The following is a 27779-nucleotide window of genomic DNA, read 5'->3' as shown; positions in this document are numbered from 1 at the left end:
AAAACTGTACGTCCCTATCCCCCGCTACCCCCCCCCCCCAACTTCCAAACACATGCACGGTTATATTTCTTACTTCAAATTAAATTCAATGTATCAAACAATTAAAAGGTCCTCCATTGGTAAATAATAAAGAGGAGTGTTAAACATAATTTTTCAAGAACTAGCCATTTCAAATAAAAGATCTTCACGCTCTCGATTCATCGACAATAAAGAAATTAGAGGATATTTTCGTATTCACTGTCAAATATATGAATTATGATTAACATTTATTTTTGCTTTGTTTGTGATTTTTGTTCGAAAGTATATATTGCCAAATTGCTATATCGAATGCGGGGAAGAGTATTACATAGAGGTACAATCTCTGTCTAAGCATCATAGGTATTGGAGGATTCTTGGAGTAGAAAAGCAACATCAAATCTACTTTGAAGTAATGGCCAGAGGTATGTATTTATATTTCATATATTTGAAATTTAGATAGTTGGTTCACTATTTAATTCATGTCTCTTATTTTTGTGTATAGTTTCAATCTTAGCACAAGGTAAATGAGAAGTAAAAAAGAGAATAAGAGTAATACTAGATATGGCAAAAATATGACATTTGCTAATTTACTTAAGTTAATGAAGGTGAAGACTAAACAACTCTACGCCTACATGTGTATAGTTTTTGTTATTGTATATAAAATAAGAATTTGCACAATAAATTCTTAATTTTTAACATATATTAATAGAGATGGTAATTGTTGAGTAATTTTAATTTATTTTGGCTTATCGAAAAAGTATTAAATATTGACTTGAGAAATTTATAAGGATGACTCCTAACACAAATACTATCTATCGATATATTGAATTCATATCAGTTGTTTTTATTTAATTTTGTTTACTTATAATAGATTGTTATATTTAATGGGACTTGATGTTATCTTTGCACTATCTTACTGGAAAAAATATATATATAAAAAAAATATTTTTTTTCATTTGTATTTAACTTTATCTATCATAGAAGTAATACTAAATGCATGTGATATTCAAATGATATGATACTAATAAATTTTTGATGTGTGTAAGCCATGTTCTTGTATACATCGTTTGCATTGGTGCATTATGATGTTTGATGGTCTTGATAGGTAGGTGTTCAAGACACACATCAACAAGAGATTTAAGGAATTGATCCTCCAAGGAAGACTTTGGCGTGATTATTGTGTAGGCAAACAACTTTTGTATTCAAGTAGAATTTCACTTGCTTTTTTCGTTTTCACTAAAAAAAGATATCATCACAAAAAATAATTCAAATTTTATATTATTTAGAGCTGCAAATATTACTTTTTTTTATAAAGTAGTATTTACATTTGAAGAATATCATTAGCATAGTTAAGTAATAGAATAATTGGAATAATGTAATGACACTATCAAAAAAAATTATCTTCTATAGCATTATTCGTGAGAAAATATCACTTGCAATTTTGGTATAATTGATGAAAATACTATTGTATATTTTTATGCATATCAATTATTTTTTAAGACTCAAATCTATAGATATATCTAATAGAGTATGTAAGATAGAAGAATAAATTTTTGATATAAAATAAATATTTGAGTTAAATACTTTTACTGAACAAAGGTTATCTACTTAGTACTCACATTAAGCAAAAATATTATTATACATAGTGATGATGAATTTGGAGAAAATATTTACTTTGAAATTGGTTATTTCCTTCCAATGATAACAATACTTATAAAATATATTTCCTAAAATTTTGATAACTTATGCATATGCAATAACTTTTTTTCTCACTAATTTTGAATATTTTCTTAATGAATTTTTATTGCAATAAAAATTAAACGTTATAATACTATCTTTTTTATATATCATTGTCCGTTCAATGTGTTATTTGAAATAAATTTGAAAATAAATTTTATTTATTAAAATATTGTTCAACTATAACAATTATATAGTACTAAAATACTATATAATTATATAATTTTTTTAAAAGATATAATATAATTGATTTATGATTTTTAGAAAAATTGAAAGACAAAATTTAAAAATTTGAATAGCATGGCTACAATTTGATATTCAAGTGATTAAAACTTCTTAATTTTATTATGCTTAGCATTATCATAATCATAGGACTTTTCTTAGCTACATTTTATTTTTTAATCTAACGATTGAATTATTTTATATCTTCATTATTCTAACAAGAGGATAATATAGATTGTGTGAGTGTATTTATGATTTTAAATGATTTTTTAAAAAATTATGCTAAAATTTATTATGGTCAAATTTAGACAAAAACTAAACTTATATATTGATTTATTTTCATCCGCAGTTAGTTTACTACTGCTCTCAATCGGCAAGGCCTTAGTCCCGTGTCCGTCCAGATTTCTTGCAAGAGAGCCTGCTACACTGGGCGGCATTTTCTTCAGTCTCCCAATACGCAACGCACGGGTACGTATACTAATATAAAGCTAAAATGAATGGATGCCAATTTAGTGCACAAACCTACCAGCTGGCCTCAATGATATAGTCATCTGGAAATTGGTGGAGGGAGATATACACTGACAATTTCAATACACTGTTATCAAGAATATTAATGTTCTATTCCTTGTATATTTTTTCAATAAGCTGAAGTAGGATGCTTTCTAGTTCTTCCCCATTGCTCCATTCATGACAGTCTGCTTTCAAAATATTTGGATTACTTAGCAGGCGATCCCACAATGGAAAGCCCTTCCTTGGCATCACATGGTCTCCTTTATCAAGCTTCAAGGTTGGGCAGTAATCACCTCTCCCATCTCCAAGATATATAAATCTTGATTTTCTTTTCTCAGACATGGAAGCTTGGATCTGCTCAAGAACAAGACCCTACACAAAAGATAGCTGATATTTTAGATATTTGCTACTGGTAGCGAATGCATTATTGGGACTGGTATGGCATAATTTTACTACTTAATGGTAAGAATCACATCAAAATGTCATGGGAGGCAATGTTAGTAGCATAAAAATATGTCTTTAAATCATTTGAAGAGTCCTATGAGACCTGGTCAAAGAGAACGGAAATAAAGATGCAATCATAGATGCCTGAAAGCTTTGTAGTTCAAAAATTTCCTTCACCTATAAGGTATAATTTAAGAAGTCTACTTTCAGAATTTCATCAATATAACCTTCACAACAGCTAAATAAAGTTGTTATCATGCCAATGTCATCGAAGATGATACACAACTAATTACAGGTCATGCAGAAATATCTTATGCAGGGGAGAAATCAAGACTTGAAAGCATACTTGTTTTGGAATGGCAAGAGACATAAAGACATAAGGAACATTAATCACGGGTTGAATCCATCGGTGGCCCCTTAAAGTTGCCATCAACTTTCACTTAGACATCTCAACTAAGCTTTGTTCATTTTAGACACTTAATGTCAGATCCAGCTGTGTCATTTTGACACTTTTTGCTTACATGACATAGTGAATGTCATACACTCGCTGACCGCGAGTAAAAGGCTTATTTAGCCAATTTTTAGTTTTTTTTTTGTTCTTCTTCTTCCCCGTTTTCAGCCACCATTTCCCCAAAAGCTTAAACTTCAACCATGGTGAATGAAGATAGTTACAACAAAATTATGAAAAATGATGAAAAACGTTTTAGAAATTTAGGAATAGACCTATTTCAAGATTTACGTATTGAAAAGATTCGATAATTTTAATTTTAGATAAAATGTGCTTTGGTAGAATAGAGGGAGGAAGAGAGAAAGAGAGTGGTGGCGGTGGTGGATCTCCATTTTTTTCGGTGAACATGGTGGTAATAATATTTTCAAGATCTGAAAAAATAAAGAAAATGCTGATTGAAAAATATATTTAACTCACAAATAATTTTTAAGTAAAGAATTTAAAAAATAATAGAATAAACCAAAAAAAAAAGAACAGCCGTCGGAATTGTTTGGGTTTACTTTGGAATTTTTCTGCAAAATGGATTATTTTGGAGAAGACAATTAGCAGGGGAGGGTGGGGTTGCTTCTGCATTTTTTTTTTAGTTTGGTCAAATCTCTTTTTGAAAATTATTTGGGCAAAAATTCCAAGTGTCATGGATTCATTGGCCATTTTTTAATTTTAAGTTAAAATTCATTATTTAATAATTATTTTGGGTACAAATGACAAATGTCGTTATTTAATCGTTACTTTACAAGTCATTCGCTAGTGTAACACACATATATTATATATTTTGACTGATTGTGCAAAAGGTGTCAAAATGACACAGCGGAGCCTGACATAGGTGTCTAAAATGAACAAAGTCTAGTTGAGGTATCTAAATGAAAATTAGTACCAACTTTAAGAGATCACCGATGGGTTCAGCGTTAATCACGGGGTCATACGCCTACTGCAAACTTAATATGGATCCGTTTGGATTGACTTAAAAGAAGTAGTTTTTAAGTCAAAAATAAAAAGTCAAACTTAAATAATTTTTAAGTCAAAAAATAAAAAGTAAGATGAGACCTATTTTTGATTTTTATTTAATTTAAAGTTATTTTTTATAAACTGACTTAAAATAAATTTGACCAACATTCAAACGTACTCTAAACGTACTCTAAGTAAGTAAGAACAAATTAAAATGAAGGCAAACATCATATACTAATGACAACAATGAAATCACGATCTCGACAGCTACACGTGTTGACTGCTACAATGATTTATCATTTAAAATTAGGAAAAGTGAAACAAGTCCAGTTTGTTCGATACTTGCAAAGTTTTGATGATTGTTCTAGTTTCTATTAAATGCATCTAACATGAATCATAGGAATGAATCATTGGGATCAGTAATTACTTTTAAGTTTCACAGAATGACAAATGGATGTTAGGATACCTTGCACAAGTTAGGAGGGCAAAGATTACAACCATGAAAAGACGCCATATCATGGTAAGGAAAGATCCTCAGTCTACCTTCTCCATCTACTGATGTTGGATTAGTAATGACCTCTGAGAAACATCTGTATAATCCGTGATGTTTCAATATAGTCTCGATGTAAAACTGATTGGCATCACTAACTACTTTTAAGTCACATCTGAAATAACCACAAATGTAATCAGAAAAAGCAACAATTTCATGGAATATCAAAATGACAATTTAGAAATACATACCCAAGATCATGAGCCGATTCTATGGCTGAAATTGTCCGAGGATGCAACGGAACGTGCTTCAAACATTCAGCTATCTGCTCAACAGTTTTACCCTGTGAATGTAGCTCCTCCATCATCCTACCCTAAACACCAGTCACCTCACATAGTTAGAAAATGTTACTTGAAACAAATAATAGTCACCAATCTAACTAAAGGAAAACCTCATCATCAATCTGTCCTAAGTCCTAACTATTGACAGCTTAATACAGCCAAAGAGAAAAACAAAATTCTGCTTTTTTTTCTACTTAATCTGATGGAGAAACCCAAAATTAATTGGGTATCGTGTTATGCAATCGGCACACAATCAAATAAAAATACCAATACTGCTAAATTAAAAAAACCAAGAACAAAAGAAAATTCAACAGGGGCAAGTATTAACTATGGTAAAGAAATATGATTGATCAAAGTTAAAAGCGAAGGAAAGAGGGAAAGCAGTGACCATGAGAGCATTCCAAGGCAAAGTTGGTCGGAGCTGGTTGAACAAATGGGTCAGATCCATAGTCTCCACCACCCATCTATCGCTGTCATCGTCAATCAGGGTCCTATCAAAATCAAATACGATAACGATCTTAGGCCCCGCCATATTCACTGATTTCCCGGCGTTCAAAGTAGGCAGCCGGGAACCACTGAGTCTTTCCCAAATCTGCCAATAACCAAACCGGAAGATCTCCAAATAAAATAGAGAAATTTAGATGTCTAAACAGGGCCGGCTTGATGCATTTAAAAATTGGGTATTTTACTTTAATTTCAAAAAAATTCAATTATAATTTATTCTGATTTTTTTGATAATTATCCAAATTTTTTTCTTCAAATTTATGATACATACGAATGACATTGATAAATAAGTCTTTTTCATGATATATTAGGTGTTATAAGCTGATTTATAAGTTTTATTGATATTACAATGTTTGGTTTGTATCAACTAGCGATGTATCATGAAAAAGATTTATGTATCAAATCGCGATATATCAGCATCATTTTTATGTATCAGAAAAGGGATTTTTGAAATGTTTTACAAATAGTAGGAAATAATTGAAAATATAGGAATATAAAGTGTGTAATTTGATAATTTTGTGTTAAAAATAAGGCATAGCCCTCAAAGGGCCCTATTTTTTTAAATAATAATAAAATTATTATACCAATCTTTTTTAAAAAAAAATATTATATTATTTTAATTTATTTTTCTTACTTTTTTGAATTGTTTCAAAAAAATATTTCTTTCTTTTTTGTCAATTTTTTCTAATTTTAACTTTTCATATTACAGTAAAACCTTTATAAATGCATATACTTAGGACCGAAAAAAATATTCATTTATCGATATTATTAGTTTATCGATAAATGTGTAAAAATATTTATTTATCGATAAATAAATATTTATTATTTTAGAGAGTATTTTGCAGTATGTGCCATAAGAAAGGGGAAAAATTGAATTAAAAATTTCAAAAGTTTAAATCTAAGAAACTAAAAAGTGTAGTCTTTGCATATTTATTATTTAAATCTAGAAAAGGTAAATGAATTTAGTGAAGTTTAATGTTTCTAATTGTATGTTGACACCCAATTTTGACCATCCACAACGCAAATTAGCTATCGAGTTTCCTTGAATTCGAACATTTTGAAATAATTAGCTTTTATAAAAAAAATTAAAAAAATAATATATGTATATATATATATATATATATATATATATATATATATATTATTCTTAACTATTTTTATCTTTATATAAATTTTAGTATAACATATATATTTCTATATTACTATATCTTTGACTACTATTTATGTGATTATTCAAAAATTATCTCAAAAGATTTTATTTTTTTACTAAATAAATTTTAGTTAGGTTAGTTTAATTATTGTTTGTATTTTTGAAATTTTTAGTTTTTTCTAAAAATAAAAATAAATAAATAAAAAATATCTTTTCTTTTCTCTTTCCATTATCAAACACTCTCTCTCTCTCTCTACACTCTCTTCTTCACTATCTCTCTCTCTCTCTACACTCTCTTCTTCACTATCTCTCTCTCTCTACACTCTCTTCATCTTCTCAAAAAAAATAAAATAAGATAAGTTACCATACTCACCATTCTCTCCCCTCATCTCTCAATCTCTCTCCTCTTACACACCACCGAATACTTCTCTTCCACTCATCTCCGGCGAGAGCTCCGACGAACCACGCAGGAAAAGCCACCAAGCCGCTGCTAGACTAACAAGACGAGAGGTCTAAGACGGATTTTTACAAATCCGTCTTGGTATGATTTTGTTTAACTTTATTTTACTATATATGTTGTGATCTTTTAGATCTAAAAGTTTATTTATTTTTTTTATTTATTGTGTATAGGTTGGGTTGATTACATCTTGTGTTTGGTGTTCTTGATAAGTTTTCTTGCTTAGAAGATTTAGATCTTTCTCATGTTAGACTCCTTTTACTGATTTTGTTTTCATAACAAATGTTGGGCTGATCAATTACTCTAACCATTATTGTTATTTTCTTGCTTATAAGATTCATATTGTTCACATGTTACTACATCACTTTAGTTTTTTTTTTATTATTTTTTGCTCCAAATGATTTGATAAACTCGAGATTCAAAGATTTTTGTTCATTCATAATTGATTAAGATTGCAAAGCATATTTATGTTATTTTTGTTTTTGTTGTTGTTGTTGTTCATGTTCATGTTCATGTTCATGTTCATGTTCATGTTCATGTTCATGTTCATGTTCATGTTCATGTTCATGTTCATGTTCATGTTCATGTTTATGTTCATGTTCATATTTATGTTCTTACATTTTAATTATGTTCATGTTTATATTCTTGTATTTAATTAAGGTTTCATGTTCTTACACTTTAATTATGTTCATGTTTATATTCTTGTATTTAATTAAGGTTTCATGTTCTTACATTTTAATTATGTTCATGTTTATATTCTTGTATTTAATTAAGGTTTCGTGTTCATATTCATGTTCTTACATTTTAATTATGTTCATGTTTATATTCTTGTATTTAATTAAGTTTTTTACGGTGAGATTGTTATTATTTGCTATTGTCTAAATGCATATCTTTTAATTTGGGTATCTATTTGATTAGCTAATTGATAACCGATATTTTATTTTCTTGATTTAGATTTGGGAAATGTTTAATATTTTGCTAATCAGGTATAATTTATTGATTGAAATATTTGACTGTTAGAAAATAATTATAGTATTTTTTTAAAAAATTTGCTAGCATGTAGTAATTATTTTGGCATTTATCACAATTAATCTTGTCTTCCTTTATTAAATTTGAAATAAAGTTATTACCCCACAACTTTAAATAAAGTTATTACCCTACTACTTTAAATAAAGTTATTTCACCACTACTTTAAATAAAGTTGTTACCCTACTACTTTAAATAAAGTTATTACCCTACTACTTTAAATAAATTTATTTCACCACTACTTTAAATAAAGTTGTTACCCTACTACTTTAAATAAAGTTATTACCCTACTACTTTAAATAAAATTATTTCACCACTACTTTAAATAAAGTTGTTACCCTACTACTTTAAATAAAGTTATTACCCTATTACTTTAAATAAAGTTGTTACCCTACTACTTTAAATAAAGTTATTACCCTATTACTTTAAATAAAGTTGTTACCCTACTACTTTAAATAAAGTTATTACCCTACTACTTTAAATAAAATTATTTCACCACTACTTTAAATAAAGTTGTTACCCTACTACTTTAAATAAAGTTGTTACCCTACTACTTTAAATAAAGTTATTACCCTACTACTTTAAATAAAGTTATTTCACCACTACTTTAAATAAAGTTATTACCCTACTATTTTAAATAAAGTTAGTGCCCACCTTTTTAAAATAAGTTTTAATTTTTTTATTATTATTATTTGGAGGGATGATTACATGTCTACTATTTATATAACAGACTTTATTTTGGCCAATGAAAAAATCTCTCCGTCGGGTTTCGAGGCCTTTCCATTTTAAAGACGGAAATTTTAATTTAAGTTTACATTGTATATTATATATTACAAGTTGAGATTGGCCGATAAAGAAATTACCGTTGCTTTCCAAGGCTTCCCATGTTCATAAGACGAGTTTTATTTTTATATTATTATTATTATTATTATTATTATTATTGTTATTATTTTTATTTTTATTATTACTATTCATATTATTTATTATTAACATGTTTATTAAGTATTTCTACAGGCGCTGGAGCAAAATTGATTGATATGCAATTTTATGTATATATGATATACAAAAAAAAACTGTTGGTTGTATGCACTAATATACAGTGTATATACAGTTGTGATATACATCAGAATTGGCCCAAAAGCCCAAAACGCAGGTGGCCCAACAGCTTAGTCCAGGCGTACAGAAACTAAGTGTCGGACCATATTTTTATATGTTCATTACTTATTTTTATTTATTATTTTATTGATTCGGTTTGTAATAATTTATTTATTTATGTCGTTCATGATTTTCTTAGCTATTAATTTTAATTTGTTTTAACCTAATTAGATTTCCCTAAAGATAAACCAATTCATGTTAATTTATTCTTAAAATAATTTTCTATATTTACTTAGTCATTGATAAACTTTTACTTCTTTATATATATATATATATATATATATATATATATACATGTATATTATAATCAAATGTTTAAATTTTATCAATTTTGTTATTTATTTTTATTTTCTAAAAAATAATTTCAAAGTTTTCATTTCCTTTAAAATTAATATTTTTCAAAGTTAATCAAATAATTTTCAAATCGTTGGATAACCGCATGTTAGCGGCTATTTTAAGTGTTAAAACCTTCTTAAAATAGTAATATGAACCTCATACCCTTTTTCTCTAAATTTTCAAGACTAAAATCTGTTAGAGTCTTTTAAATTAAGTTTTCTTAATTTCTTTAAAAAATTAAGTGGCGACTCCTTTTTTCTAAAATTGATTTTTTCTCTAAAAAGTTGAAATTAATTTTAAACCGTCTTTTTTCGACATAACAGAAATGGCGACTCCGCTGTGGATTAATTAGGTTCTAACCATTAGATTTGATTGCTTATTTGACTAACTATTTGGGTTTGTAATAATTAGTAATTCTTGTTTTCCTTAATTGTGCAATTATGTGTTTAATTTATATATTATATTGTTATTTGCATTTCATAGCATTTTTCCTATTTAATGTATAGTATATTAAAGAACGATTTTGCGGTACCGCAGTCGGACTTTTTATACTTAACCCTTTTCGGAATGATCGACAATTTATTGATACGCCATGCGTCCAATGGTTGTCGTAAGTTCCAGCCTGAGTTGTCCGCTTGGGTTACCAGTCTTGCAAAAGCCACTCTTAGTCAATCTAGCGTAGAGCAAAGCCAAATCCCTAATTTAGTGCATTGGCCTAAGATGACCCAATACCTAAGGCGTATTGGGCCCATTAGAAAGACCACCTTGAGTTCAAAACGGCCCTCGGCCTAAATGGACAATCATACCTATATGTTTAAATTTGAAGGTTTTATACGCGGTTTGGCAAACCATTATCCCTCGGGGTTGGGAGTTTTTTTTTGTAGCTTAGTCTAGTCAAAAAAGGACCTTCAGTGAATGACACTTCATCTAAAAGGCGTTGGCGTTCGGAGATGTCAAGAAATCAAGAAAGAAGGATTTTCCACGAAGGCTTAGTTAGGATTGTACCCCTGCGTGTAACTGATTATTTATATCCCTTTTTTCCACTTATGTATCCCCATTCAAGTTATTCATAATATTTGTATAAATATAAGTTTTGGGGCAATGGAATGTTTCAAATGACGTAATACATCATTCAAATCGTTAGGCCTACCTTTGGCACAAAAAGGTCACATATCTGTTTAGGATGCGCAATAATTGTTTGTGTGCTATATGCTATAACTGTTTTGTGAATATGTTGCTTTATTTGGAGACATGCTAGTCCACTCTTTTAGATTTTTTTTAGAGCCTCATAGGCATAAATATCGAGTCACTATCGATAGTGCATCTAAATATTCAATGAGTCTTTAATTTCCCAATAAAATTCAAACTTTACTCTCAAATCATAAACTTTGCTTTCTCATCTCCGCAAAAAAAAAAAAAATTAAGTGGTCGAACTACGTAGGACCTGAATTCTCCTTTGTGAGATACGTAGGCAGTCTTTCAAGGCTCGGTCCCTGTTTTTGAAGTTTTCCCATTTTCCTCATTCTTTCAAAGAAATTGAGAACTTTTTCCGCATCTAAGAAAAACAAGGGTACAAAAGTTGAAACGCAAAAAAAAATCTGTGATTCACAAGTCAACTTTTCTCACACATTTATCATAAAATTAATTTTTGTCCGTTTACTCTTTCTTCACCCATAGATTAGTTTGTCTTAAAACAAAGCAATATTTATGTGTTTAGTTCTTTATGTGATATTTTGCATTAATTATTACAAGCACAGACTAATATTTTGGCTTTTGAGTTATTCTTCTTTTTCAGGTAAAGACTAATTTATGTCGGAAAACAAACTTGCTTACTTCTCAAAGATCGAGGGTTCAACAAAGTTGTTTCTTTCTTTGTAGGGGCTGTTATCAAAGCACATCATGCGATAAATGAAAGGATCTCAATTTTGAGGTCAATTCCCTCTCCATAACTAAGAAGTTTTCTTTGTACACAGAAGAGACGACATTATTTCAAGAGAGGGGATCACGGGACAAAGAGTTCATGGGAAATAACGCTGACATTAAATTTCACAAGACACCAATACACAGACTGAAAGATAAATCGGGGGAGTCTTTGACTATGAAATCTTACTCCTATATGTTGTTACTTATTTTCTTTATAATGGCCCCGCTTTCACACTTTTCTCATATCTTTGCAGGAAAACTGTCCCCGACAATAGTCGGGGATGGTTATAACAATGTATGATTCTTTGAATAGTTGGAAGAATTCAAGTCATAAGAGACAATCCTAAAGAAAAACACAACAACAATAACTAGAGCTCAAGAAATTGGAGTTATTGGAGAAGTATCAATTTGAGGAAGAAAGATATAGGGGTGATAAACATCCAACCTCTATATTGGATAAAGAATTAAAGAGATACATATTCCAAGAGTCTCATAAAAATGATGTAAAAATTCAAGATAAACAAGAAATAGATACTGAGTATGACAGCATAAACTACTGAAAGCAGAGAGCTAAATATTTGGATAAATTATTGGAAACAAGTGTTCAACAGGATGCAAATACTAATTGAGAAATTATAGGAAAGCATAGAAAACATTGAAAGACAATCCTCTCCAGTAGAAGAATTATCCCAGATTCTGAAAAGAGCAGATAATTTCGTACAATTTGTCCTCCAAAATGCACCCGTTATTATCCGTCACCAGGACAATGAGTTATGTTATCTACAATTGTTTGTCAAATCTGCATGAAGAGGACATCATCAATAAATAAATGTAAAGATTTTACTAGTACTGATGTAAAGGAATCTCGAGACTTCAAACGAGAGGTTTTAGAAAGGGGAATATCGGCAAAGAAGGGATTATTTGGGTCAAAGAATTCTCTAATATATGTTGAACCTGTGTTTAGTAAGGCAGGAGAGACAATTGGTGTAAATTACATAGGAATGGAGATAACTGATCAGATAAGGAAAAGAGAAAAAAAATGGCAAAATTGCAAGAAGAGATAGTTGTATAGAAAGCCAAGGAGACTGAACTTAACAAAACTATTCACATAACAAAGAAAACTATGCGAGAGAAACAAATGCTTGCAACTATGTCTCATTAGATTAGATCCTTTTGTCAGGAGTGGTCAATATGATCGAGATTTTTTCTACCATAAAATTGGTTAAGGAACATCGTCAGCTTGTGAATGTAATATTGTCTTCAGGAGATTTGGTTCTTCAACTAATAAATGACATCATTGACCTTTCTAAAGTTGAATCAGGAGTAATGAAGTTGGAAGCCACAACATTCCGACCAAGAGAGGTTATAAAGCACGCTGCAGCATCTTCACAGAAAATATTAACATTGAAAGACCACACCAAGTTTGTCTAAATCTCTAAATTATTTTATATATCATATCTGCAAGAACTACGCACACCTGATTCTCATCTCAATGAGATACGTAGGCAGCCCTTCTTGGGTTCGGTATTTCTTTTTTTAAAAATTAAAATAAAAATAAATAAATAAATAAAACTAAAAAAAATAAAAAAATAGAAAATACATAAAATAATAAATTGTGTACATATTTTAAGAGTTATATTTTCTTGATTGGGACGAATACAATTAGGAGCATGCGAAATATTTCGTATGATAAAAATGATTGGCTTTGTGGTAAACCCATAGCTTCTGTTGGTATCTTTCATTTGTACTTTTGTGATGCTTGAAAATTCTCTTGCGGGCATTCAAGGTAAGAATATAACCAATCTCATGGTTTCATGTGCATTGTGTGGTGAGCTTTAGATTAAAATTCAATTGCATCGCACTGTTGATCTAGAACTTGGCCTGAATGTTTGTTGAGGCGAAATCCTGAGTAATGTTTGGTTTGAGAAAGGATTGTAGGCCTTTTTTGATCCGATTGTGCCTTTCAAAGCCTACCAAATAACATTAATCCCTAGTTTTCCCACTTTGAGCTTAAAACCTTTTCTTTGGAATACCACATCTTAGCCCTTTCCCTTCTGAGTGCTTACATGCACTATCCCTCTCTTGGCCCAACCTCCTTGAGCGCACCAAAAACGTGCAAATTATAGGAGAAGATCCAACTTTGAAATTGCCAAACGCAAAAGACGTAAAGTCTCCAAAGTCAAGAAAGCAAATAAGACTTTCTCATAAAAAATAAATTCATACAAGATCGATGTAAGACGAAAAGAAAACTACTTCAGCAAAAGAGGAGAAACCTCAAAAGAAAGGGGTGAAAAAGAGAAAACCTCTAACAAATAAAGACTCAAAGAAGTCAAGACAAAAGAAAGAGGTGAAAAGAGGAAAAACTCTATCAAATAAAGACTCGAAGAAGTTGACACAAAAGAAAGAGGATTAGACGTCAAAGGTATATCAATCATCAAAAGCACAAGTTTAGTGTGATGCTCAAGGAGAGATTAAGTCACTTTTATCCCAAATTAATATCTCACCCATTCCCTAAGCCTACATTACAAGCCAATAAACAAGCCCTATATGATCTCATTCCAAATATTCTCACATTAGTGGAGACTTACAGGCAGGCCAAGCATATGGTATCACGGTTGCATGCGTTGAACTTTCTTGAGAGTGTGAGTACACTTTGTAAAATGTTCTCAAATCAAACACTTCATATATGTGCGAAATAGAACTTTCTTTATTGTGAGGGCACTTGAAACATGATAATTGGTATAATTCTGAACCTTTGTTGGAAGCAGGATGAAAAAATCTTGTCGACACTTAAGTATGTTTGAGGTACTACTTGAAGCTATAGGAATTAACTTGAAGTCAATCTCAGTTATAAGAAAGGAAATGAGAAATATTTCCATGCATTCCTAACTGTTGATACCAATTGTAGTCAAAATTTGACTATCTCTTTACATTGTGAGATGCCTATTTTACTTTATTGGATCGTCCATATCAGACGGGTGGAATATCTTGTGTTTTAAGCTGGAAATGTTGCAACTAATACAGTTTTTCATGTCATTATGCTCATATTACACATGTGTCTACTGATTATCTTGTCTCAGATTTTGCAGCATTCATCATCCAGAGAATTGGAACTACATTTGACCTGATTCCTGCACCAACAGGATATGTAGGCGCCACAATGGCTCGGTCATGTTCCCCGTAAGATTTTCATTTCACCCTTTTAATGAAAACTGGGACAGAATTTTTGAGATCTTCTCAAAAATTCAGAAGAAGATACTATCTCCAGCAAGTCAAGATTGGAGATCATGTTAATATATGCAACTGGGACAGAATTTTTGAGAAGATCTCAAAAATTCCATCAAGAATTGTCAGAAGTTCGAAGTCAACTTCAAATAATCTCCAACATTGCTAGAATGGAGCGAACTCAAATTCAAGATGCGAGCCACCGAAGCCTCGTATAACCTCTATCAAAGACATGAGTTCCAACGAACACGAGTTGTTCAAAAAAAAAAAATAATAATAAAAAAAATGTCAAATCATCCAAGAAGATGACAATGCATTTCATTTCCATTGCATTTTCATCAGCCAAGAGGGCCAATCATATTTTATTTTATTCATATTTATTACCGGAGGTGGCAATATCATTTGCCAAGAAGGCCATTCATATTTTATTTTATTCATATTATATTATCGGAGGTGGTAATATCATTGCCAAGAGGGCCATTGCATTCATCATTGCCAAGAGGGCCATTGCATTTTCATCAGCCAAGAGGGCCATTCATATTTTATTTTATTCATATTATATTACCGGAGGTGGTAATATCATTTCCAAGAGGGCCATTGCATTCATCATTGCCAAGAGGGCCATTGCATTCATCGTTGCCAAGAGGGCCATTCATATTTTATTTTATTCATATTATATTACCGGAGGTGGTAATATCATTGCCAAGAGGGCCATTGCATTCATCATTGCCAAGAGAGCCATTGCATTTTCATCAGCCAAGAGGGCCATTCATATTTTATTTTATTAATATTATATTATCGGAGGTGGTAATATCATTGCCAAGAGGGCCATTGCATTCATCATTGCCAAGAGGGCCATTGCATTTTCATCAGCCAAGAGGGCCATTCATATTTTATTTTATTCATATTTATTACCGAAGGTGGTAATATCATTGCCAAGAGGGCCATTGCATTCATCATTGCCAAAAGGGCCATTGCATTCATCGTTGCCAAGAGGGCCATTCATATTTTATTTTATTCATATTATATTACCGGAGGTGGTAATATCATTGCCAAGAGGGCCATTGTATTCATCATTGCCAAGAGGGCCATTGCATTTTCATCAGCCAAGAGGGCCATTCATATTTTATTTTATTCATATTTATTACCGGAGGTGGTAATATCATTTGCCAAGAGGGCCATTCATATTTTATTTTATTCATATTATATTACCGGAGGTGGTAATATCATTGCCAAGAGGGTCATTGCATTCATCATTGCCAAAAGGGCCATTGCATTCATCGTTGCCAAGAGGGCCATTCATATTTTATTTTATTCATATTATATTACCGGAGGTGGTAATATCATTGCTAAGAGGGTCATTGCATTCATCATTGCCAAGAGGGTCATTGCATTCATCATTGCCAAGAGGGTCATTCATATTTTATTTTATTCATATTATATTATCGGAGGTGGTAATATCATTGCCAAGAGGGCCATTGCATTCATCATTGCCAAGAGGGCCATTGCATATCATTGCCAAGAGGGCCATTGCATTTTCATTTGCCAAGAGGGCCATTGTATATTCATTGCCAAGAATACCATTGCATATATCCTATCAATGGATTTTCATTCGTCCTACCGATGGACAAACAGTTATTTTGCCAAGTATCCTATCAATGGATTGTCATCCTACCGATAGTGCAACATTATCCTACCAATGAATCAATGATGATTTTTTAACATGCAAAGAGGATGAAAGAAAGTGCGAACGACATCAAAGAGGATGCAACACAACGTGAAATTCTTTTAGCAGAGAACTGGAACACAATCCCAAAAATAATGTCAAGCTCATAGGACACGAGCTAAGGAAACGATTTCCACCACAGTAAACAACATTCCTATTGAAAGACGTGTGGTTATTTCGGAGTCCAGTCATAATTCAAAATTCATACCAACCCCTTTCCAGAAAGATGAAGAAAGAGTCGGCCAAAATTGGATTTGTCAATTTTCTTTGTCCAGGATCTCTTTTATCGATCATATACAAAGAAAGGGACAGCTGTTGACACCCAATTTTGACCATCCACAACGCAAATTAGCTATCGAGTTTCCTTGAATTCGAACATTTTGAAATAATTAGCTTTTATAAAAAAAAATTAAAAAAATAATATATGTATATATATATATATATATATATATATATATATATATATATTTTCATATTATTCTTAACTATTTTTATCTTTATATAAATTTTAGTATAACATACATATTTCTATATTACTATATCTTTGATTACTATTTATGTGATTATTCAAAAATTATCTCAAAATATTTTATTTTTTTACTAAATAAATTTTAGTTAGGTTAGTTTAATTATTGTTTGTATTTTTGAAATTTTTAGTTTTTTATAAAAATAAAAATAAATAAATAAAAAATATCTTTTCTTTTCTCTTTCCATTATCAAACACTCTCTCTCTCTCTCTACACTCTCTTCTTCACTATCTCTCTCTCTCTCTACACTCTCTTCTTCACTATCTCTCTCTCTCTACACTCTCTTCATCTTCTCAAAAAAAAAAGAAAACAAGATAAGTTACCATACTCACCATTCTCTCCCCTCATCTCTCAATCTCTCTCCTCTTACACACCACCGAATACTTCTCTTCCACTCATCTCCGGCGAGAGCTCCGACGAACCACGCAGGAAAAGCCACCAAGCCGCCGCTAGACTAACAAGACGAGAGGTCTAAGACGGATTTTTACAAATCCGTCTTGGTATGATTTTGTTTAACTTTATTTTACTATATATGTTGTGATCTTTTAGATCTAAAAGTTTATTTTTTTTATTTATTTATTGTGTATAGGTTGGGTTGATTACATCTTGTGTTTGGTGTTCTTGATAAGTTTTCTTGCTTAGAAGATTTAGATCTTTCTCATGTTAGACTCCTTTTACTGATTTTGTTTTCATAACAAATGTTGGGCTGATCAATTACTCTAACCATTATTGTTATTTTCTTGCTTATAAGATTCATATTGTTCACATGTTACTACATCACTTTAGTTTTTTTTTATTATTTTTTGCTCCAAATGATTTGATAAACTCGAGATTCAAAGATTTTTGTTCATTCATAATTGATTAAGATTGCAAAGCATATTTATGTTATTTTTGTTTTTGTTGTTGTTGTTGTTCATGTTCATGTTCATGTTCATGTTCATGTTCATGTTCATGTTCATGTTCATGTTCATGTTCATGTTCATGTTCATGTTCATGTTCATGTTTATGTTCATGTTCATGTTCATGTTCATGTTCATGTTCATGTTCATGTTCATGTTCATGTTCATGTTCATGTTCATGTTCATGTTCATGTTTATGTTCATGTTCATATTTATGTTCTTACATTTTAATTATGTTCATGTTTATATTCTTGTATTTAATTAAGGTTTCATGTTCTTACACTTTAATTATGTTCATGTTTATATTCTTGTATTTAATTAAGGTTTCATGTTCTTACATTTTAATTATGTTCATGTTTATATTCTTGTATTTAATTAAGTTTTTTACGGTGAGATTGTTATTATTTGCTATTGTCTAAATGCATATCTTTTAATTTGGGTATCTATTTGATTAGCTAATTGATAACCGATATTTTATTTTCTTGATTTAGATTTGGGAAATGTTTAATATTTTGCTAATCAGGTATAATTTATTGATTGAAATATTTGACTGTTAGAAAATAATTATAGTATTTTTTTAAAAAATTTGCTAGCATGTAGTAATTATTTTGGCATTTATCACAATTAATCTTGTCTCCCTTTATTAAATTTGAAATAAAGTTATTACCCCACAACTTTAAATAAAGTTATTACCCTACTACTTTAAATAAAGTTATTTCACCACTACTTTAAATAAAGTTGTTACCCTACTACTTTAAATAAAGTTATTACCCTACTACTTTAAATAAATTTATTTCACCACTACTTTAAATAAAGTTGTTACCCTACTACTTTAAATAAAGTTATTACCCTACTACTTTAAATAAAATTATTTCACCACTACTTTAAATAAAGTTGTTACCCTACTACTTTAAATAAAGTTATTACCCTATTACTTTAAATAAAGTTGTTACCCTACTACTTTAAATAAAGTTATTACCCTATTACTTTAAATAAAGTTGTTACCCTACTACTTTAAATAAAGTTATTACCCTACTACTTTAAATAAAGTTGTTACCCTACTACTTTAAATAAAGTTGTTACCCTACTACTTTAAATAAAGTTATTTCACCACTACTTTAAATAAAGTTATTACCCTACTATTTTAAATAAAGTTAGTGCCCACCTTTTTAAAATAAGTTTTAATTGTTTTTTTATTATTATTTGGAGGGATGATTACATGTCTACTATTTATATAACAGACTTTATTTTGGCCAATGAAAAAATCTCTCCGTCGGGTTTCGAGGCCTTTTCATTTTAAAGACGGAAATTTTAATTTAAGTTTACATTGTATATTATATATTACAAGTTGAGATTGGCCAATAAAGAAATTACCGTTGCTTTCCAAGGCTTCCCATGTTCATAAGACGAGTTTTATTTTTATATTATTATTATTATTATTATTATTATTGTTATTATTTTTATTTTTATTATTACTATTCATATTATTTATTATTAACATGTTTATTAAGTATTTCTACAGGCGTTGGAGCAAAATTGATTGATATGCAATTTTATGTATATATGATATACAAAAAAAAAACTGTTGGTTGTATGCACTAATATACAGTGTATATACAGTTGTGATATACATCAGAATTGGCCCAAAAGCCCAAAACGCAGGTGGCCCAACAGCTTAGTCCAGGCGTGCAGAAACTAAGTGTCGGGCCATATTTTTATATGTTCATTACTTATTTTTATTTATTATTTTATTGATTCGGTTTGTAATAATTTATTTATTTATGCCGTTCATGATTTTCTTAGCTATTAATTTTAATTTGTTTTAACCTAATTAGATTCCCCTAAAGATAAACCAATTCATGTTAATTTATTCTTAAAATAATTTTCTATATTTACTTAGTCATTGATAAACTTTTACTTCTTTATATATATATATATATATATATATATATATATATATATACATGTATATTATAATCAAATGTTTAAATTTTATCAATTTTGTTATTTATTTTTATTTTCTAAAAAATAATTTCAAAGTTTTCATTTCCTTTAAAATTAATATTTTTCAAAGTTAATCAAATAATTTTTAAATCGTTGGATAACCGCATGTTAGCGGCTATTTTAAGTGTTAAAACCTTCTTAAAATAGTAATATGAACCTCATACCCTTTTTCTCTAAATTTTCAAGACTAAAATCTGTTAGAGTCTTTTAAATTAAGTTTTCTTAATTTCTTTAAAAAATTAAGTGGCGATTCCTTTTTTCTAAAATTGATTTTTTCTCTAAAAAGTTGAAATTAATTTTAAACCGTCTTTTTTCGACATAACATTGTATTCATGTATATAGAATATGAAGAGATTTTATGTTAACTATAAAAGGAAAAAGCTAGATGTTTAAAAATCATAATTCAAGTATAATATTTTCTCATCATTTGAAAGACGTACAAAAATCATCTTTAACTAATAAAATAAGAAATGCAATATGTGAGCATAAAAAAGAGAATCCAACTATTAGCCAAAAAGATTTGCAAGCATGGGTGAAACAAAAGTTTGATTTGACTATTAGTCAATCAACAATATCGCACACTCTCAAAAGGTTGGAAAAGTAGCATTTTCCAATGTATTCAATCTGTAATAAATAATGATGATAAAAATGATCCTTAAAAAGATGATAGTAGCATTGTCCACATGTATCATCAAAGGAGACATTACAAGCAATGACTACATTGTCAAACTATTTGGTACAACATGAACAAAATATTTCAGAAATAGTTATTGGTCTAGTATTATTGACTGATTAAATATATAAATTCTTGATGTATTCTAGTAATTATTACTTTATATTTTTCTAGTCCTTTAATACTTTATTTTTAATTATTATCTAATGCATTTAGCAAGAATATTACTTTAATATAATTGATTCAAGTCAAAACCGGAGAAAAATATTCATTTAGCGAGATTATTACTTTATCGAGGTTTTACTATATATATTTAAGATCTAAAGATTAAATGATATTTTAGTGTATTATACATATCTTTAATTTAGGATCATAAGATTTGAAAGTCTTCTTTACTTTTTTAAAAATTTGTGTCAAGTCAAATTCCGTCAAACGATTGAAACAGATGGAGTTCTATTTGAAGAAACAAGTAAACATTTTTATCATAAAGAAAGAAATATGTTATCTCAAAAATAATTTCTAATATATTAACAATATTGCCTCTAAAAACGCTAGAAGAATAGACTTTAAATAAAATTATTTTAAAAAATAAAAATTTAAGCCTCCGATTTATTTTTGGCTTTAAGCTCCTAAGATGCTTGAGCCGTCCCTGTGTCTAAAGAATTTTGTGTATAAACGCTACACCTCAATAATATTTGTTCTCTTCTACAATCTAACACAAAATGTTCCAATTTATTTTTCGGAAAATGGTCAAATATGAGTTGTACTATTAAAAATAATTTAAATATATCACTCGTTATATTTTTGGGCTAAATATACCCGTCTCGTTATACTTTGGTACAAATTTGCGCTTAATTTTAACGGAAGAACACTTGAAAAACTCAAAATTAAATAACGCATTGTCAATTTTAAATATCTGATTTTCTTAGGTATAAATAAATTTTTTAAGTACTAGTTTGAATTATTTTTTTAAAATTATAAATGATAATACAGAATGCGTTGCATAATTTTAAATACTAATACATGAAATTTCTAAGTATTAATTTGAGTATTTTTTTCTTACAAAATGATAAAGCAGAAAATGCTGCAAAATTTTAAAAAAATTACTCACATCTCTTATTAATGTAGCTATATTAATAAGATATAAAATATAGATGCAAAATTCCTTTAGCTAAGGAATACACTGCTAGTGTGTCAAAATTTATCAATTGTTATTCAAAATATTGATTAAACAACATACGTAAATTATAATATAATCATCCTAGTAATCAAAATGTCATGATGATTGAAAATGTAAATTTCCGTTGAACTTAATTTTTTTTTACTGAAGTAATATATTTCACCTTTTTATTTTTAAAATATAAATAACTTTTGAGAAAAAAAAACAAATGAGGATTTAGGGTTATATTTAAAATTGGAAATGAGTTATTTAATTTTGAACTTTTCAAGTAATCTTCTGTTAAAATTAAGGGTCAATTTGTACTATAGTATAATGAGATGAGTATATTTGAACCGAAAGTATAACATGAGGGGTATATTTGACCATTTTCCATTTATTTTTTAAGAAAGTTCTAATTATCCGGTAATTGTAATAGGGGAGGAAATGACATTTTTTGGGCCACTTATAAAAGAAATTGATCTTTTCAATTTTTTTATGTTTAAAAATAAATAATTTTTATGTGTAAAAATAAATATTTCTTATAAAAAGGTCATAAAAACTTCCACACGGGTGTCATAAAAAAGGATCCCGATGGAGAACTCTTCAATCTAAGCTCATTGGGGCTTTAATCAAAGAAAAAATGAGTCAAACATATCATTTAAATTCTTGAAATAAGAAATGATGACATTGACTTGATTAAATGACATTAAATAAAAAATGGGTCTTACTAGATGTAACGACGTAAGACCCCGGAAGTTGAGGAGTCAAAACAAAAGAAAATTTCAAGAAAACTGGACTATCCCAGAGTCTATGAATTGACCTACGAGTCGTAGCACTCCTACGACTCATAGAAATGGTATTGAGGAAGGAAAATTGGTTAAGTGAAATGAGGGTCTACGAGTCAAGTTGACGACTCATTGACACTTTGACGACCCATAGAGGAGGTTTGTAAGAAAAGTTTAGAGACTCAGATTTTGTAGGGTTTCAGAGTTGCAGGATGAATGGGTTCTACGACCCGTAGACATTTTGACGAATCGTAGAAGGAGTCGTAGGAGAAGATCAGAGGCTTAGGTTTTCAGGGATTTTAGGGTTGCCAGGATGAGTCATTCCTACGACCCGTAGGAAGGTCGTAGGAATGTTTACGACTCATTGAAGGACAGTCGTAGGGTCTTCCTAGAGGGTTTAATGAAAGGCATTATTGTATTTTTTCATTTTGTGTTCAATGAATCTAGACACTTTCGAGGGAGAATTCAGAACCTACAAATACCCCCTATTCCTATTAATTCTCTAAGACACTCAAGGAAATTCTCTCAAGGTCTTCTTCTACAAGTCAAGCTAGGGTTTCAAGAACACAACTCTCCTTTTCAATTTCAAGGCTAGAATTCATCAAGGTATGTGAGATTTCTTTGTGGGTTCCGTTCACCATGAAGTCCCAAGATTTTCCTAAAATATCTCCTCAATTTCAATTGCTTTCTAACCCTAGATTGATGATATTGCATTGGACTATTTCAATTATGTTTTTAATTGAATTCAATGATTATTATAAGCATGAGTCTATCTTAGTTTCATGATTCCAATTTGTTTTGCAAGTGCCCATGCATGAAGGTATTTTCAATGATAATTCCCATGAACTATGATCATGAATTTAAATGGTTTTTGATGAAAGCTTTTATAAAAGATGTTTGAGAGTTATGAATGGTTGATAAAATTTATAAATGATGTTTCAATGATGTTCAAATAATTTCTTATGGTCTGATAAGGACAATTGTCACACAATCATGATTAAAGAGGTGATAAGGACCATTCTCACCAAGTTTATAGATTTATGAATCAACTAAGTTAATGAGCTACTCTTATGACTATTCTTATGATGATGTTTTAATGAGTCCCGTTGGGATATTGACTAAGCACCGAGAGGAATTTTAGGTGGGGTTCGATCCGGTAACCAAAGATTTGTTACCCAAGGAAATCCTAGTAGCAACATAAAGTCCCAGACTATGTTGCCCACGTAGGTTTCCTTTATGGCCTAACTAATGAATCCACGTACAACTTATGATGTTCTCACAGAGTCTACCTTGGGAAGTAGCCTTTGTCTTCTCGATGTGGGTGTTACATCAAATTCTATGTTATAGATCGCATGGTCTTAGATGTCGGTTAAAGTTCTTATCCCACACAAGTTATATGAATGATGTAAGTTTTACTATGATGTCTATGATGCATTGACCACATGCTTTCAACATAATTTTCAAATGCTTTAAGTCTTATCTATACTTTTCATTACACTGGTCATGCATCTTATGTCCATATTGCTAATACGTTATTTCATTGGTCATGCATATCTCACATACTTAGTAATTTCTATGTACTAAAACATACTCTTGCCTACATTGTCTCATAATGTAGGGACAGAGGATCACATTACGCATCCTATTTGTGGCTAGAGCTTGCTATTATTTCTAGTATTTTGGTTGACTCCTCATTCATCGAGTACGAGACATTTACTTATATTGCTATTTTTGATTCCTTCTATATTAGGGTGAGCTAGGAGCTTTTCCTAAGCCCCCATCTAGTATGTAGAGGCATGTTTAGATATTGAGTGGATGTAGTCTGTTTGGACATATGGCTTGACTTTTCTTCGTTCATATCTAGACTTCTATGATTGAGACTATTCTTCCGCTTGATTTCATTATGGTTTATTGACCTTTGAATGCAATGCATTCTAAGATGGCTTGGTCAGGATTCTTCAGGTTTTCGATCGTAGTGTCACTTCTACAGTCTAGCTTAGGGTGTGACAAACTCGGTATTAGAGTACAAGGTTTTAGGAGTGTCCTAGGAAGTCTAACATGCTGCGTCGAGTAGAGTCTTGTTTATCGGTATAAAGCGCACCACATCTATGAATAGGAAGCTATGCGGTGTTTTACGAAAAATCTCACTTCTTTCATGATCTATGTCGTACGATAGAATGGTACTCTATGTCTTTCCTTTCTAATGCTTGTTCTTTGCATTTACAGAGAATGGCTCCACGAAGAGCCCCCATATAAAAGAGTGTTGAGGATGAGCAACAAGCTCCAAATGATCCCTTGCATAAACAAGTATCTCATGCTGAGTTCTGAATGGCTTTTCAAGTGCTTGCTCAAGCTATGACGACATAAGAAAATCATGAGGTGGTTGCTCTCGTGAACCCAAATGTGGGTATGGCGGCGACAAGGGTTCGGACTTTATAAGGATGAATCCTCTGGAGTTTTGGGCTTCCAAGGTGGATGAGGATCCACAAGAATTTGTTGAGAGTATTCATAAAATTGTGGAGATAATAGGGGTTAGCTGGTTGAGAGGCAAAAAGTGGCTACTTACCAAATGAAGGGAGTTGTTAGAATATGGTTTGATCAATGTAGGAGTGAGAGGCCTAGAGAGGCGGGTTACGTGAACTGGGAAGAATTCAAAGGAATATTTCTTGATTGTTTTTTTCCATTAGAGTTGAGGAAGGTCAATTATACAAGAGTTCATAAATCTCAAGCAAGGAAATATGAGTGTGATAGAGTACGCCCTTAAGTTCACCCAATTGTCAAAGTATGCCCCATTTATGGTTGCCAACCTGAGAGCTTATATGGGTAAGTTTGTTTTGGATGTGTTGGATTTGGTTTCTAAGGATTGCAAGATGGCTATGTTGATTAGGGAAATGAATATATGTAAGACCCCGAGAGTTGAAAAAGGCGAACAAAAAGTGAACTCTAGGAAATTTGCACTAACCTCAGTCTATAAGTCAGTCTACGACTCATAGAGACTATTAGGAGTCGTAAATAAGATTCTGGAAGTGGAGCTGAGGCTGGAAATTTAGTAAGGGAAGTGTGTGGGTCTACAAGTCATTTGACGACTCATAAAGGAGTTTACAACTCGTAGACACTAGTCGTAGTGCAAAGATTTGAACACCTGCAACTACTGAGCCTTACGACCTTATCTACGACTCGACAGGACGAGTTATAGAGAAGATTACAATCATAGAGTAGAGTCGTACAAAAGCATTTGAGACTAGAAAATTATAGGTTTTTAACCCTACAAGATGAGTTGGGTCTGTGACCCATATACATGATTACGAGTCATAATAACGACTCGTAGGAAAAGTTCAGACACTTAATTTTCAGGTGTTTTCCAAAACCTACAGGATGCGTCGTTCCTACGACTTATCGCCACTTCTACGAATCGTAGAGTTCAATTCATATGGTAAAATTTTGGATTTTAATGAGGGGTATAAGGGTGTTTTCTCATGTTTGGTTCAATGAACCTAGACATTTTTATGTAGAAGTTCAACGTCTATATATACCATATTCTTCAAATTCCTCTCCTATTCAATTGACTCTTCAAATTTTCCACAAGATAAGACTAAGAGTTTCTTTCAAAGCTTCTTCTCCAAACTTCAAGATAGGGTTTCAAATTCATCATGGTTCATCTTCAATTCTGAGTTAATTTCATCAAGGTATGTGGGAATCAATCCATGGGTTCCTTTCACCCATGGAGTACTAAAGTTTTCCTCAAAAATCTCCTAAAATTTCATTATCTTTAAACTCTAATTTTGATGAATTGTGTTGGGATGTTTCAATTACTTTTTTGATTGTTATCAATGATCATTATAAGTATGTTTCTACATGAATTATATGATTTGAGTTGAATTATGAATGCCATGCATGAAGCTATTTTTAATAATGAGTTATATAAAGTATGATTATGAAGTTCAATGATTTCAAAGTATTCCCATGGTTTTCATCCAAATTGACTTTGTATATGAGTTTTACTCTAATTTCAAGTATGAATTATGATCATGGATTTCGATTATGTTCAACTTATGAATTACATGCAAGTTATGGAAAAGGTGACTTAGGGCCCTATGTTGTTGACCTAGGAACCTAATTACATGAATTATACAAGTATGATATTGTAATGTTGAAAGGAGTATACTCATATTGCAAGTATGACATGAAAATGAGCTACTCAATAAATTATGAAGTTTATGAATGAGTTTATGATATATGTTAAGTATGATTACTATGTTATGTATTTCGTGAGATTTGACTTAGTACAAAATGATGACTTGAGGTAGGGGCTCGACCTATCGGGTCCTTATATAAAATCTCTTATCTCATAACTACGTGCCACCGTAGGATTGCCCATTTTGGCCTAGCTAGTGGATCCACATATAACATATGTACATGACCCACCTAGCGGGGTAGAGTCTACCTTGGCAAGTAGATTTCCCTTTCTTCCATTGTATGGGGAGACATCGGGATTCCATGTTATGGCTCATATGGTCTTATTATCGATTACGGTTCTATCCCACGTATGTATGTTCTGTTATGTTTTTCTGTGATTTCAAATATGCCTTTTAAATGCTTTGATCTCCATGCTTTTCTCATGACTTTACTTATCCTCTTTATCATGTACGTTATTTGATCATTGCATCCTATGAATTATGTTGCATGTCATGCTCATTTACTTAGTACATTTAAATGTACTAATGCATAGTGTTGCTTACATTCTCTCATAATGTAGGGGTTGAGGATCAAGCTCCTACCACATGTGGCTAGTAGAGTTTTTGTTTGGCGAAGTCTTTGGTGATTCCTTATCTATCGAGGGCTAGTTATGATGTTGTTCTTCTTACTTCAAAAGAATTTGTTATATTTCGTTCTATTGAGGGTGAGCTAGGGACATGTATTAGCCCCCGCCTTTCTTTGTTAGTAGAGGCATTAGTTGGACAAATGCTATGGAGTCTATGTAGTCAATGTACAATCTTCTTTTATGATTCATTATT

General features: G+C 30.7%; 1 protein-coding gene across 1 annotated transcript; it reads right to left on the bottom strand.

Moving 5' to 3' along the window:
* Positions 1–2475: 2475 nt before the first annotated feature.
* On the bottom strand, positions 2476–5876 carry LOC129891151 (thiamine phosphate phosphatase-like protein). The gene is made up of 4 exons (XM_055966420.1): positions 5604–5876; positions 5126–5247; positions 4851–5049; positions 2476–2859 (listed from the first exon to the last, which is right to left on the bottom strand). The coding sequence occupies exons 1-4, from the start codon at positions 5745–5747 to the stop codon at positions 2596–2598; spliced, it is 729 nt and encodes a 242-aa protein (XP_055822395.1). The 5' UTR covers positions 5748–5876; the 3' UTR covers positions 2476–2595.
* Positions 5877–27779: the final 21903 nt, after the last annotated feature.

Source organism: Solanum dulcamara, chromosome 6 (assembly GCF_947179165.1).
Source record: "Solanum dulcamara chromosome 6, daSolDulc1.2, whole genome shotgun sequence".
NCBI classification, from domain to species: domain Eukaryota; kingdom Viridiplantae; phylum Streptophyta; class Magnoliopsida; order Solanales; family Solanaceae; genus Solanum; species Solanum dulcamara.
This window is presented reverse-complemented; position numbering and strand designations above follow the sequence as displayed.